Source organism: Hyperolius riggenbachi, chromosome 9, assembly GCF_040937935.1.
Source record: "Hyperolius riggenbachi isolate aHypRig1 chromosome 9, aHypRig1.pri, whole genome shotgun sequence".
In the NCBI taxonomy this organism is placed as follows: Eukaryota; Metazoa; Chordata; class Amphibia; order Anura; family Hyperoliidae; genus Hyperolius; species Hyperolius riggenbachi.
In genome coordinates, this window is record NC_090654.1 from 30,862,078 (window position 1) to 30,875,299 (window position 13,222).

Sequence of the window (13,222 nt, forward strand, 5' to 3'; positions counted from 1 at the left end):
ACTATTGACCTTTTTCTATCTCTCCCCTGCTCTCAGAAGTTGTATTCTGCCAGGAAAACTTTTAGGACTAATTTGCTTATCGGTGAGGTTTACTATATTCCCAAAAATACAGAAGCTGTCACTTGCATGCCTAGAAATTAACTCTTTCCAGCAGCAAAATAAAACCCGTAAAACATCCTGGTTATTAATAGGTTTTGCATTGTACATACACATTCATCTCATGTCACCTCAGGTACACTAAAAACTCAAACTATCCCCTTTATAGTTCCCCAGAATCAGGTCATGAAAATGCCTGCAAACATCACAGCAGTCTGTGTTCGTGTAGCAGCCTTACTTTATTGATGTATATGGAAGCTTAAAAATGTTTAAAACCAGTTAGAGGGGGGGGGGAAAAAAAAAAAGACTGACAACCTCCCCCGACCACCCCACCCCCACCGCATGGATCAAATGCCCAGAATCCTCTGCTCACCCGCAGACACGAGACGAGGCAGTTTAGAAAGTGGCACGTGAATTTATTTCAACTAATTGCACCAAAGCAAATCCGAGTAGGTTACCTTCCCCCTCCCCAAAAAAACAGCTGGGGCGACAGCAAAGCCCCTCCCCCAAACAGAAGCAGCACGTGACGATGGGCAGTGGTAAGTATAAAGTTGGATATAGCAGATCACCCCACATCAATTATTGAATACCAAAATCTCAGACATAAAAATGCATTTAAGCACCTGTGACAAGAAGGGTGGGGGTCTCGTTGCCCATGACTAACACGGGGGTTGATTACATTGTATAAAAAAGTAATACATATTACCAGTCCATGATTATGACGCAGTAAGATCAATGGCCAGAAAAACTCAGCCGTCAAAGCTGCAGCTGGAGATTTCAATCACTTGATTACATTTCCATTTTTAAAAATTTTGATAAATCTGCCGAGGCTGGGTATTGGGCCTCAAGTACAGATTCTGTAGTAGCAAAAATAGAAAAAAAAATCCTACACTGAACCTGTTGGGGCTCACAAGCAAGAAGAGGATACTGCTGCTAAAGTGTAGGTATCCATCATGATGTTCCAATCTCAGGTCTACACTGAATAGAGGACTTGAGTCCCACCTCTTCCTGTTGGCCAATAACCAATGAGAGCACAGTTAATGGCAGTGGAGTTGCTCTCAGGAAGGGGTGGAAAAGAAAACCACAAGTCCAGATGTCTACCCATTGGAAGCCTGAGATTGTGGCTAGAGCACTAAAAAGGAGCTGGACTGGAAACCAGCTGCCTGCACATAAACAGCAGTGTAAGTTTGGAACTGCCACAAGCCCTAACAGGTTCTCTTTAAATATGGCACTATGTAGAACACAGCAGCAGATTTTGGTCCGTACGCAAGCCAGCTTTTAGTCTGCCGACCTTACGGTTTTGTTTTGGCTGGACAGGCAGAGTACTTAGGATAACATTGTGACAGGTGCTCATGCAAGCAGCACAATAGATCAGATAAAACAAGAGGATGGTTACAGGAATGTTTAAACATAACAGGACACGGCTGTCGGGGTGGCAGGTGCCTGGTCCGGTTGGCGGTGGAGGTGGGGTGCAGGAAAGGGCAGGGGCGGTGCCTCTGGCAGTGACATCACGCCTACAAGCTGTGCAATTCTTGCAGAGTGTCGTCCAACATCTTCTGCATCTTACAGTTCTCATCCTTGGTACTTCTAAGCTTATCTGTGGGGGGAGAAAGAGGGACAATAGGTTAGAGAACAAGCGGCTGCATAGCCAGGGGCTTTATGGACTCCCACAGCAGCACAGCTGCCAACTTTATAACACTGTGCAAAAGAGAGGGGGGCAGCTCCAGAAAAATCAGATGCAAGGATGGATCTGATTGGCTTATAAGAAGCCTACCCCCCCCCCCCCCCCCCCAAAAAAAAAAAAGAAGGGTTTCACTTACCTGGGGCTTCTACCAGCCCCCTGCAACCATCCTGTGCCCTCGTCGTCATTCCTGGATTCTCTGGTCCCCCTCCGCCAGCTAGTTTCGGTTTTGCCGACTTGAAGTCGGCAGGCCACCACACGCATCATTACACATTACCACGGTTACAGGATGCTATAGCGGGTGTCAACGTGTACAAAGATACATGTCGACACCCACTACAGCATCCTGTAACTGCGGTAACGTGTGTAATTACATGCATGGCAGCCTGCCGACTGAGTCGGCAAAAACAAAACTTGCAAGGGACCAGAGGATCCGGGAGTGACGTTGAGGGCACAGGATAGCTGCAGGGGGCTGGTAGACGCAACGCACCAGGTAAGCGAAACTCATTTTTGGGTTGAAGGCTGCCATATTTATTACCTTTTAAACAATACCAGTTGCGTAGCAGCCCTGCTGGAGTGTCTGAATAATGCCAGAAACAAACATGCATCTAATCTTCAAAAAAAGTCAAAAACACCTGATCTGCTGCACACTTCTTCAGGGGCTATGGCTAATAGTATTAGAGGCAGAGGATCAGCGGGATAGCCAGGCAACTGGTATTGCTTAAAAGGAAATAAATATGGCAGCCTTCATATCCCTCACTTCCACTGCCCTTTAAGTAACAGGCCCCTCCCTCAGTAAGTAAAAGGCCCGTAAAGATCTCAACTTAGTGGTAAAAAGCAGCAGTAATTTGTCTGCAGACAAGTCACACTGTAGCTCTCCTTAGTGTGTGGCTACCTTTATGGTTGTAACTGATCTTGCAGTTGAAGGACACCTGAAGTGAGAAGTATATGGAGGCTGCTATACTTATTTCCTATATAACAATACCAGTTGCCTGGCAGCCCTGCTGATCTGTTTGTCTGCAGTAGTGTCTAAATCACACACCAGCCAAGCTTGCAGCTAATCCAGTCAAACTCCCGATCTGCTGCATGCTTGTTCAGGGTCCATGGTTAAAAGTATTAGAGGCAGAGGATCAGCAGGACTGCCAGGCAACTAGCATTGTTTAAAAGGAAATAAATATGGCAGCCTCCATATCACTCAGTTCAGGTGTACTTTATATCATTAATTGAATCTGTGGAGCAACATGTCCCATCAATCATTTTACCGAAATTGGTTGAAAACGATTGGACAGGAACAATCGGGGAGAATTGATGACCTATAGCATTGCACTGCTACTTTGCAGATATTTTAGAGTCCAGCATTGAAAATCGAACAGTGTCTGGAAGGAATCGATCCCTCTCTGATTAGAGAAAGATCGATTGTTTTGCCACATCAGGAGACAACCTACTAGTGTGTAGCTGGCTAAAGTGCCGAGTGTGAACTGCATGCATACTACAGTGTAGATATGGGAGGACCTCCCTAGAGCTTGCACCTTTGTAAACTCAGCCATAGTGCTTCCCATGTTTTCTGACACTAGTACATTGGCAGCAGGTCCCCCAATGTCAGCATTTTCCTTAAATATGATCTAGTACCTCTAGAGGGCGCTGTGTTACCCACCTTTTTCGGCAGCCACCTGCTACAGGTGCTGATCACACGGCTGGCTACAAAACACCTTTGAAGGACCTGATAAAAATGATTCACTTTCTTTGAAGTCCATGCAAAAACAATTATTTGCTGAGTAATGCAAAAAGACTTCTGTAGATAGAATTATTTCATAGATCCATCTGGTTAGACATTTCTATGAGATGGTATCTATAAGTCATCAAGTTTCAGACCTTCAACTCAATTTCTTACACAAATGAGCTTTTCAGATTGGAAATGCAATTTGGTCATATTGTCTTGGCCAGGTGACCAAACAAATGTGAAAATTAAGTTAACAATGACTTTTATACAAACATTACAATAACCTCCTTAGTAAATCATTCTAGACTATAGAAATCCTGTGTAACACAGATGACATCCAATGGTGGTTTAATTGAAGTACCCCAACCTTCCACAAGGTGGCCTCATGGAACATTTTATCAGTAATATTACTGTAACTCAAAACGGATTTCCATAGCAACCACAAAAGGGATTCCCTTAGCAACCACATTCCCTTTTTATTTGTTCTTTTGGGACACAGGCACAGCCATATCCAAGAAGGACACACATAGATGGAAGAGACCAGGAGGCAGTGTGTGGCTCCACAGACAATAGAAAATCCGTGCCTAGTGTGTAGAAATATTCGATACCTGTCAGATCAAATCTGATGGTGCTGGGCTCTCCTCAGCCCCCAGCACCTGACCCCAACCGCTCTCCTCAGCCCCCAGCACCTGACCCCAACCGCTCTCCTCAGCCCCCAGCACCTGACCCCAACCGCTCTCCTCAGCCCCAGCACCAGACCCCCAACCGCTCTCCTCAGCCCCAGCACCAGACCCCCAACCGCTCTCCTCAGCTCTAAGGGCGGGTTACCATTGCAAAGTGATGGGAATGTGGCTACGTAGCCGCATCACTTCAGCCGCATCACTTCCATGGGGGAGATAGGACACGGCTGCGGGCAGATGCGGACGTGTGAAAATCTGCAGCATGCTGCAGATTCTCGTGCTGCAGATTCTCGCATCACTCCGCACCGCACAACATGCACGCAGTGGAAACTCTTCCACTGGCGTGCATGTGTTTCAGCACACCTGCGGTGCGATGTGGCTATGTAGCCGTATCGCACCGTACCTAGTGGAAACGAGCCCTAACAGTTCTCCTCAGCCCTAGCAGACCCCAAGGACCTGTTTCCACTACACGCAGATTGGATGCAGAAAAACTGACTCCAATGAATGTATGGGAAAATCTGCATCAGAAAAATCGTGTTTAGTGGAAACAGGCCTATAGGCATTTATTGGAGTCAGTTTTTCTGCATCCAATCTGCATGTAGTGGAAACAGGCCCCAACCGCACTCCTACGCCTAACAGACCCCAACCGCTCTCCTCAGCCCTAGCAACAAAAGTCTACCTGTAGTCACTGAACTTCCACCAGTCAACCATTCATTTGATTAAGAAATCAGGTGTCATTCCACTAAATAAGACCCCATCTGCTTCCTCTGTCCCAGCAAGAAGTCTTCCCACCTCCCTAAACACTGTCACCCCATAATATAATGGTTGAAGAAGTCCCTTCTATACTAATATAAAAGAGGAGACACCGAGAGCCCAATATAGTGTAGCCTGTACTGGAATTGTGGGTGTGAAAGGGTAAGTATAGTATTGTACTCACAAGTCAGGGTTACCATCCAGGCAACCACTAGGTAGGCAGGTGGGGAGTATTAGACCTGTCCCCTCTCAGAAATAAGAAATCGCTCTCTGCAGATCGGAAGAAAAAGGGGCCAAATCCTCTCCACCAGGGGTGGATACGATAATTGTACAGCTGTACATAGGCACCAGTAGTATAAAAAGTGCTAAAAACTTTAAGGGAGGAGGTAGCGGTGGACTTACCACCCCAGGTAGACAAGATAATGTTGATTTTTTTTCAACAAAAACAATTTATAAACTCCAGACCAGTGCAACGCGTTTCGCAGGCATATCCCACTTCATCAGGCTATAACAAGGAGTACAAACTGTAGGACAGAGGGGGAAAAAAAACAAACAAACAAAAAAAAAACACACACTTAGGCTAAGTACCAGTGCATGGCGATATTGAAAATGTTTTTACCATGACAAATCTTGTTTCTCTGTCCTACCGTTTGTACTCCTTGTTATAGCCTGATGAAGTGAGATAAACCCACGAAATGCGTTGCACTTGTCTGAAGTATGTAAATAAATTGTTATATATTGTATATTCTATGGATACTAAAATCACTTGTGCGCTAATGGAGCGGCTGGTGTATGTGGAAGAGTCTAGAATGTACAGGTGTCCACCAATAAGAGGTCACCAGTGATTTGCCATACTTGATCAAAGGACTGGCCATTTCTTGCAGGATCTTATTTTGTAGGCCTGTCAGCCGGCCCCATCCCCTCTCCATAGAACAGGTGGAGCGTATCCTTACAGATTTTACATCTCTATGAAGGGCACCCATGCCAAACGATGCATGTTCATCCTTGGAATGTAGTAAAAAAAGGAACCCGAGGTGAGCGACATATGGAGGCTGCCATATTTATTCCCTTTAACCAATATCAGTTGCCTGGCTGTCCTGCTAATTTCTTTGGCTACAGTAGTGTCTGAATCCCACCAGAAACAAGCATGCAGCAAATCTGGTCAGATTTTTATCAGAAACAGCCGATATGCTGCATGCTAGTTCAGGGTCAATGGCTGAAAGTATGAGGAAGAGGCAGAGCAGGACAGCCAGGCAATGTGCATTAATATTTACCACTGCGCACATGTGCAGTAGTGGCTCTCCGCTCGGGCAGAAATAGCCGAGCCTGATCAGGTCTGCTCTACTGCGCAGGCGCATACAGCTATTTCCGCAGGAGCCCGAACGGAGCGCCACTAGCGGCCGACAAGGAGATCCTTGGGGGTTCCCAGCGCTGGATCACCTCTGGTGAGCCTCATTAGGATCCAGAGGCTTCCCCCTCCTAAGGCAAGTCCCCCAGGGCAGATTTTTTAAACACTGTGTGGCTGTTAAAGCAACGCTGTAATGAGGATTCTGGTTTAACCAGCTGGGACTTCCATGATGGGAGTGATGCTTACTTTGCGGTCATCTCTTTCAGGGATAGCGTCTGCACCTGTACAGGGAGAGGCAGAGTTATTCCACGGAGTGCTTCCGCTGGGGAGGCGGGCAGTGCTGGTGACCAGGCAACATTCCATTGTGTGACAAATCATATCGCTAGGGCTGCTTGTGTGACACCCGCCAAGCATCAGTCGGGGGGCCAGCGGGAAGCGCACAGCCACACACGGGACAGCAGGCGGAAAAGCAGAAGACTGGATACAGAGACACACGCACTCCTCATACATACAAACACCACTAATGCCTTTATCATGTGCTTTACAGAGAACATCACACAAGTCATATTGGTGTCCCTCAAAGGTCCTCATACACATGCCGGTGCTGTAGAGGTAAGAAAGCTCTACTCAGTTTAAAAGCCACTACAGATGTGGTGGAAGAGACATTCACAATAAATAATGGAATACAGTAAAATCCAGGGCTGTGGAGTTGGTACAAAAAGACTCAGTTCATGAAACCACCGACTCCAGGTACCCAAAATGGCTCTGACCCCACAGCCCTGGTAAAATCCCTTTATACTACTCACAAAACCTGATTACAGTAAACTAATACAATTATTACCTCAGAAGTAGGACTAAAATGTAACTTAATTTACATTTATACAGTGGAGGAAATAATTATTTGACCCCTCACTGATTTTGTAAGTTTGTCCAATGACAAAGAAATGAAGTCTCAGAACAGTATTTCAATGGTAGGTTTATTTTAACAGTGGCAGATAGCACATCAAAAGGAAAATCGAAAAAATAACCTTAAATAAAAGATAGCAACTGATTTGCATTTCATTGAGTGAAATAAGTTTTTGAACCCCTACCAACCATTAAGAGTTCTGGCTCCCACAGAGTGGTTAGACACTTCTACTCAATTAGTCACCCTCATTAAGGACACCTGTCTTAACTAGTCACCTGTATAAAAAGACACCTGTCCACAGAATCAATCAATCAAGCAGACTCCAAACTCTCCAACATGGGAAAGACCAAAGAGCGGTCCAAGGATGTCAGAGACAAAATTGTAGACCTGCACAAGGCTGGAATGGGCTACAAAACCATTAGCAAGAAGCTGGGAGAGAAGGTGACAACTGTTGGTGCGATTGTTCGAAAATGGAAGGAGCACAAAATGACCATAAATCGACCTCGCTCTGGGGCTCCATGCAAGATCTCACCTCGTGGGGTGTCAATGGTTCTGAGAAAGGTGAAAAAGCATCCTAGAACTACACGGGAGGAGTTCGTGAATGACCTCAAATTAGCAGGGACCCCAGTCACCAAGAAAACCATTGGAAACACATTACACCGCAATGGATTAAAATCCTGCAGGGCTCGCAAGGTCCCCCTGCTCAAGAAGGCACATGTGCAGGCCCGACTGAAGTTTGCCAATGAACACCTGAATGATTCTGTGAGTGACTGGGAGAAGGTGCTGTGGTCTGATGAGACCAAAATAGAGCTCTTTGGCATTAACTCAACTCGCTGTGTTTGGAGGAAGAAAAATGCTGCCTATGACCCCCAAAACACCGTCCCCACCGTCAAGCATGGGGGTGGAAACATTTTGCTTTGGGGGTGTTTTTCTGCTAAGGGCACAGGACAACTTAATCGCATTAACGGGAAAATGGACGGAGCCATGTATCGTGAAATCCTGAACGACAACCTCCTTCCCTCTGCCAGGAAACTGAAAATGGGTCGTGGATGGGTGTTCCAGCACGACAATGACCCAAAACATACAGCAAAGGCAACAAAGGAGTGGCTCAAGAAGAAGCACATTAAGGTCATGGCGTGGCCTGGTCAGTCTCCGGACCTTAATCCAATAGAAAACCTATGGAGGGAGCTCAAGCTCAGAGTTGCACAGAGACAGCCTCGAAACCTTAGGGATTTAGAGATGATCTGCAAAGAGGAGTGGACCAACATTCCTCCTAAAATGTGTGCAAACTTGGCCATCAATTACAAGAAACGTTTGACCTCTGTGCTTGCAAATAAGGGTTTTTCCACTAAGTATTAACCAGCTGAGCGGTCTGGACGAGCTCAGCTCGTCCAACACCGCCAGCGGCTGCCGCTCAGGCCCTGCTGGGCCGATTTTAATGAAATAAAAAGCAGCACACGCAGCCGGCACTTTGCCAGCCGCGTGTGCTGCCTGATCGCCGCCGCTCTGCGGCGATTCGCCGCGAGCAGCGGCGAAAGAGGGTCCCCCCAGCCGCCTGAGCCCAGCGTAGCCGGAACAAAAAGTTCCGGCCAGCGCTAAGGGCTGGATCGGAGGCGGCTGACGTCAGCTGACGTCGATGACGTCACTCCGCTCGTCGCTATGGCGACGATATAAGCAAAACAAGGAAGGCCGCTCATTGCGGCCTTCCTTGTTTATTCTGGGCGCCGGAGGCGATCGGAAGATCGCCTCCGGAGCGCCCTCTAGTGGGCTTTCATGCAGCCAACTTTCAGTTGGCTGCATGAAATAGTTTTTTTTTTATTTAAAAAAAACCCTCCCGCAGCCACCCTGGCGATTTAATCAGAACGCCAGGGTGGTTAAGTCTTATTGTTAGAGGGTTCAAAAACTTATTTCACTCAATGAAATGCAAATCAGTTGCTATCTTTTATTTAAGGTTATTTTTTCAATTTTCCTTTTGATGTGCTATCTGCCACTGTTAAAATAAACCTACCATTGAAATGATACTGTTCTGAGACTTTTCATTTCTTTGTCATTGGACAAATCAGTGAGGGGTCAAATAATTATTTCCTCCACTGTAAAATAGAGCATTAAAAAAAACAAAACAAAACAAAACCAGTCATAGCGTGTCCGCTCATGATAGCAGCCAGGTTGAGTGGACACGTTATATGACTTGTTTGAATGTAAATTGCACCTTAGCACCTATGCACTGTCGCACTTCACTTTGTTCCCTTGAGAAAGCTTTCGTGAGGAAGCGAAACATGTTGGGTTATTGTTTTGGTGGGGGATTTGTGTAATTTATTAATGCAGTAATGAACTAAGGGGCGGAGAATTACTCTCCAGGGATGCTTACTCATAACTGAGTTCTATCAGTACATTCAACACACAAGCAATAGAACACAGCAGTACATGCATCCAGCTACATTTAAGTGGTCAGCAGGTGCTCGTCAGCCAATCAGGAGGCATGTACTGCTGTGTTCTATTGCTTGTGTGTGTTGAATTTAGCATTCAGTATGGAGGCAGTGTGGGTTTTCTGGACTGAGAGGTCCAGAGCCTGGGTGTGAGAGGTCCGGGCCCACCTGCACTCCCCTCCAGGTATCGCATGTTGGCCTTGGGGCCCCAGCCAGTGAGAGAGGTCCGGGGCCCCTGGTCATCGTGCGAACCAATCGTGGGTTTTCTATCAGTACATGACAGCTACCTAAATAGATACTGTTCTATTTTATAAATGTAAATTATTAAAGTTACGTTTTATTAGTCCTACTTCTGAGGTAAGAATTGTTTATTAATCCCCTTTATAGTAAACTCCAAGGAACCGGACCAAGCAGTTACTATATCAGGAGGTGTGAATCACTGAATATTCATAAAGCTGCATGGTCAGGATTTGGAGACAGAGCTTACTATAAGGTGTTTCTACTGTACTTCTAGCACAGTGGAGATTCTATTAACCCCCCCCCCCCCACCCCCCCATGCAGGACCCCAATCCCACAGCAGATAAAGACCACTGCTGCACGTGGATTCACAATGGACTTTTATTGGAGGGGAAATGGCCAAGCAATGCAACATTACAACCAGAAAATAGTTTAGCCATAATGAACGTGCACAGATCACCCTCCCTCCCGCTGCACTAAAGACCACGTGAGCAGCCAGTCACCCGTGAAGAATAAAAGCGCATTTTCCCTGCATGCGTCTGATAAAGAGGCTAGAACACCACACAACTGCTTTTTGGTATTACTCAGACCGCCCACCAGGTGGCGCATGGATACTACAACATAAATCAAAGGTATGCAAGCATGCAGAGTCTTGCACATTGTCAGGAGGTGGCGTCCACTGCTGACAGAGGAGTCTGTCCTGCTCCAATCAGGACGACAACACTCACTATACACGGTCTTGTATATACTGCTTCAAAATGGGCCTGTCGTGGCTTGTAAACTAACATTAAGGGAATGCATAGAGTAACATCTTTTAGCACTAGTCTGCATTAGAGGACCAGCAGTAACCTCAAAGGGAACAGTTCTCCAATCACAGCACCCTCTACAGCACAGAGCAATGTGATTGGCCGAATATTGTGGGTGTAGTTTACTACAACCTATCTGAAACCTTGCTGCTCGAGAGGGTGCTGCCCACCCAAACACATCACCAGAATTTCCCTCCAAGGTATTCTGTTGGGTCCCCTAAACTAGATGGGTGCCTTTTTTTGTTAAAGAAAACTTGAAGCGAAAATAAACTTCAAAAATAATTGTATGTGTCAAACAGCTAAGAAATCAAACATTACTAGCAAAGAAAAAGAAATCTCATGTTTTCCAGTATAGGAAGAGTTAAAAGTGGCTGGATAGTGTAACGGTTAAGGGCTCTGCCTCTGACACAGGAGACCTGGGTTCGAATCTCCGCTCTGCCTGTTCAGTAAGCCAGCACTAATTCTGCAGGAGACCTTAGGCAAGTCTCCCTAACACTGCTACTGCCTATAGGTCGCGCCCTAGTGGCTGCTGCTCTGGCGCTTTGAGTCCGCCAGGAGAAAAGCGCTATATAAGTGTTTGTCTTTGTCTTTTAAACTTTAGTTATCTATGCAAAAGAGCTATTGGACCCACACTGTTATCTGAAACACTTAAAGAGAAACTCCAACCAAGAATTGAACTTTATCCCAATCAGTAGCCGATACCCCCTTTTACATGAGAAATCTATTGCTTTTCACAAACAGACCATCAGGGGGCGCTGTATGATTGATATTGTGGTGAAACCCCTCCCACAAGAAGCTCTGAGGACTGAGGTACTTTTGGCAGTTTGCCACAATGTAACAAGGTACAGACAGGAAATAGCTGTCTCCAACTGCCAAAACAGCTAGCAGCAGCTACATCACCTGCCCACAGTAAAAATGTCACCATGTAATAAATGTCAGAATGTAAATAGGGGAGAGGAAAGATTTTACAATGGGCAAACACTGACTAAATCATTTATACATAATTATTGTAAAAATGAAACTTTTTTATTACATTATTTTCACGGGAGTTACTCTTTAAAAAGCCAAGTAACAGTGAGAGACTGCTTGAGATAAGGTTTTACTGCAGCAAAGTTCAAAGGGTCATTAGCTCTGCTCGGTTTGAAAGCTTAAAAGACAGTGTGGTTTGTAAACTCCAAATATTACAGAATGGTTCAATATAAAAATTAATAAATAATTCATAATAAATAAAAACACTTTGCTACTAAATGTTCCATTCGTTATCCGTACTACACATACAACCTTTCTTTTTTTTTCCCCTTCAGGTTTACGTTAAATACTAATGTGGAAGAATGTCACCATTTTACTACACAGCACTAAAATAAACCCCAAATGATTGCCAGTGAAGCCGGCATCATGACCTCAAATGCGTCAAATATTGAAGAAAAAAATTCTTATGGGCATTCCATTAAAGTGCTGCAAATAACATGTTCCAAATCCTTTCCTACAAGAGAATCAACCTCAGTTTCTGGATAGTACAGACAGCCAATGAAATGCTGATAATTCTGGTTTGCATGCAAATTAAATGCAGCTTCCAAAAAGCCAATCAAATTCACTTCCTGTTGATTTTGATTGGCCCAGGCCCAAGCTGCATAGTTTGCATTAAAATATGTATGGAAGCTGAAGCTATTCCCATGTCATTGGACAGAGGACTTGACTTCACCCATTCCTGCCACCCACTAACAGCACCTCCCATCCCCAAACCTGGAGCAGAAAGACGATGGCCCATGTTCTGAGACCTGGGGAACCACTGGGCATACAGGAAAGGATTTGGGAGTACGGTAATTGTATTGGCAGACAACTTGTGGTTGTTGTCCTGGAAGTCTCAAGAGTCTGTTTAAAAGCAACTACAGAGCACTACAGGTTCACTTGTAAGTAAGGGCCGTGGAGGAGACCGCAGCACAGTAAAGTCTGACGCCTCACTGTCACAGCTGCAGGTTCCAGATAACTAGGGATGGAGGCCAGCGATTACTGAAAGCTTTATTAACCGTCATGCTGGCTATTTATGGCAATGTCCACTTGGAGATGACAATGAGAGCAGGAGTTCCAGAAGGGCGGAGCACTGTGCTGGGGAGGGTGTTAACCAGGAAACAGAATAGGAGCGATGAGATGGAGGCCTTCCACCGTGGCACCACAGATCACCAGACGCGCTGGGTGTCCCCATCCATTCCGCCATGCTATGGGAGTGTGGGGGGCTGGGCCGGCTGACCTCAGTCACAGAGGTCGTGGAGGGTGAGTTTCAGTTCACTAGACAAGAGCCTGTTTTTCTCCATCTGGCTGTAGAGGCGCTCTGTGGGGTGAGGGTGGAGGGGGCGGAGCAAAAAGACAGGAAAGACAAACAGAAAGAAAGAGATAGACTGTGTTAGTGGAAGAGAGACAGTTTGTGTTAAAGGGGCACTCCACCCACAACTGATATTTTGGTGGATACTGGAGAGTGTAGTCACCTGACATACATCAGGGACTCCAGTGGTGAGAGCTCTGAATACAGCTTCCGTTACCCCTCCCCCTGCTGAATTTGTCATTTATGTT

The 13,222-nt window shown here is 45.8% G+C and overlaps 1 protein-coding gene across 11 annotated transcripts in view; it reads right to left on the reverse strand.

Annotated features, from left to right (window-relative positions):
* Window positions 1-316: 316 nt before the first annotated feature.
* The window catches only part of TPM3 (tropomyosin 3), a 73,988-nt gene continuing 61,082 nt past the window's right edge, over window positions 317-13,222 (reverse strand). For 4 of the 11 annotated variants that reach the window (XM_068252330.1, XM_068252329.1, XM_068252338.1 and 1 more), the window contains 2 exons: window positions 6,525-6,559; window positions 1,603-1,693 (listed from right to left, as the gene is read on the reverse strand). In XM_068252330.1, coding sequence (XP_068108431.1) covers window positions 6,541-6,559 — 19 coding nt within the window. In that variant the 3' untranslated portion in view covers window positions 1,603-1,693; window positions 6,525-6,540. Of the gene's footprint in view, window positions 1,694-6,524; window positions 6,560-10,210; window positions 12,984-13,222 lie in introns of those variants that run through there. The other 7 variants (XM_068252336.1, XM_068252335.1, XM_068252344.1 and 4 more) reach the window with 3 other exon arrangements.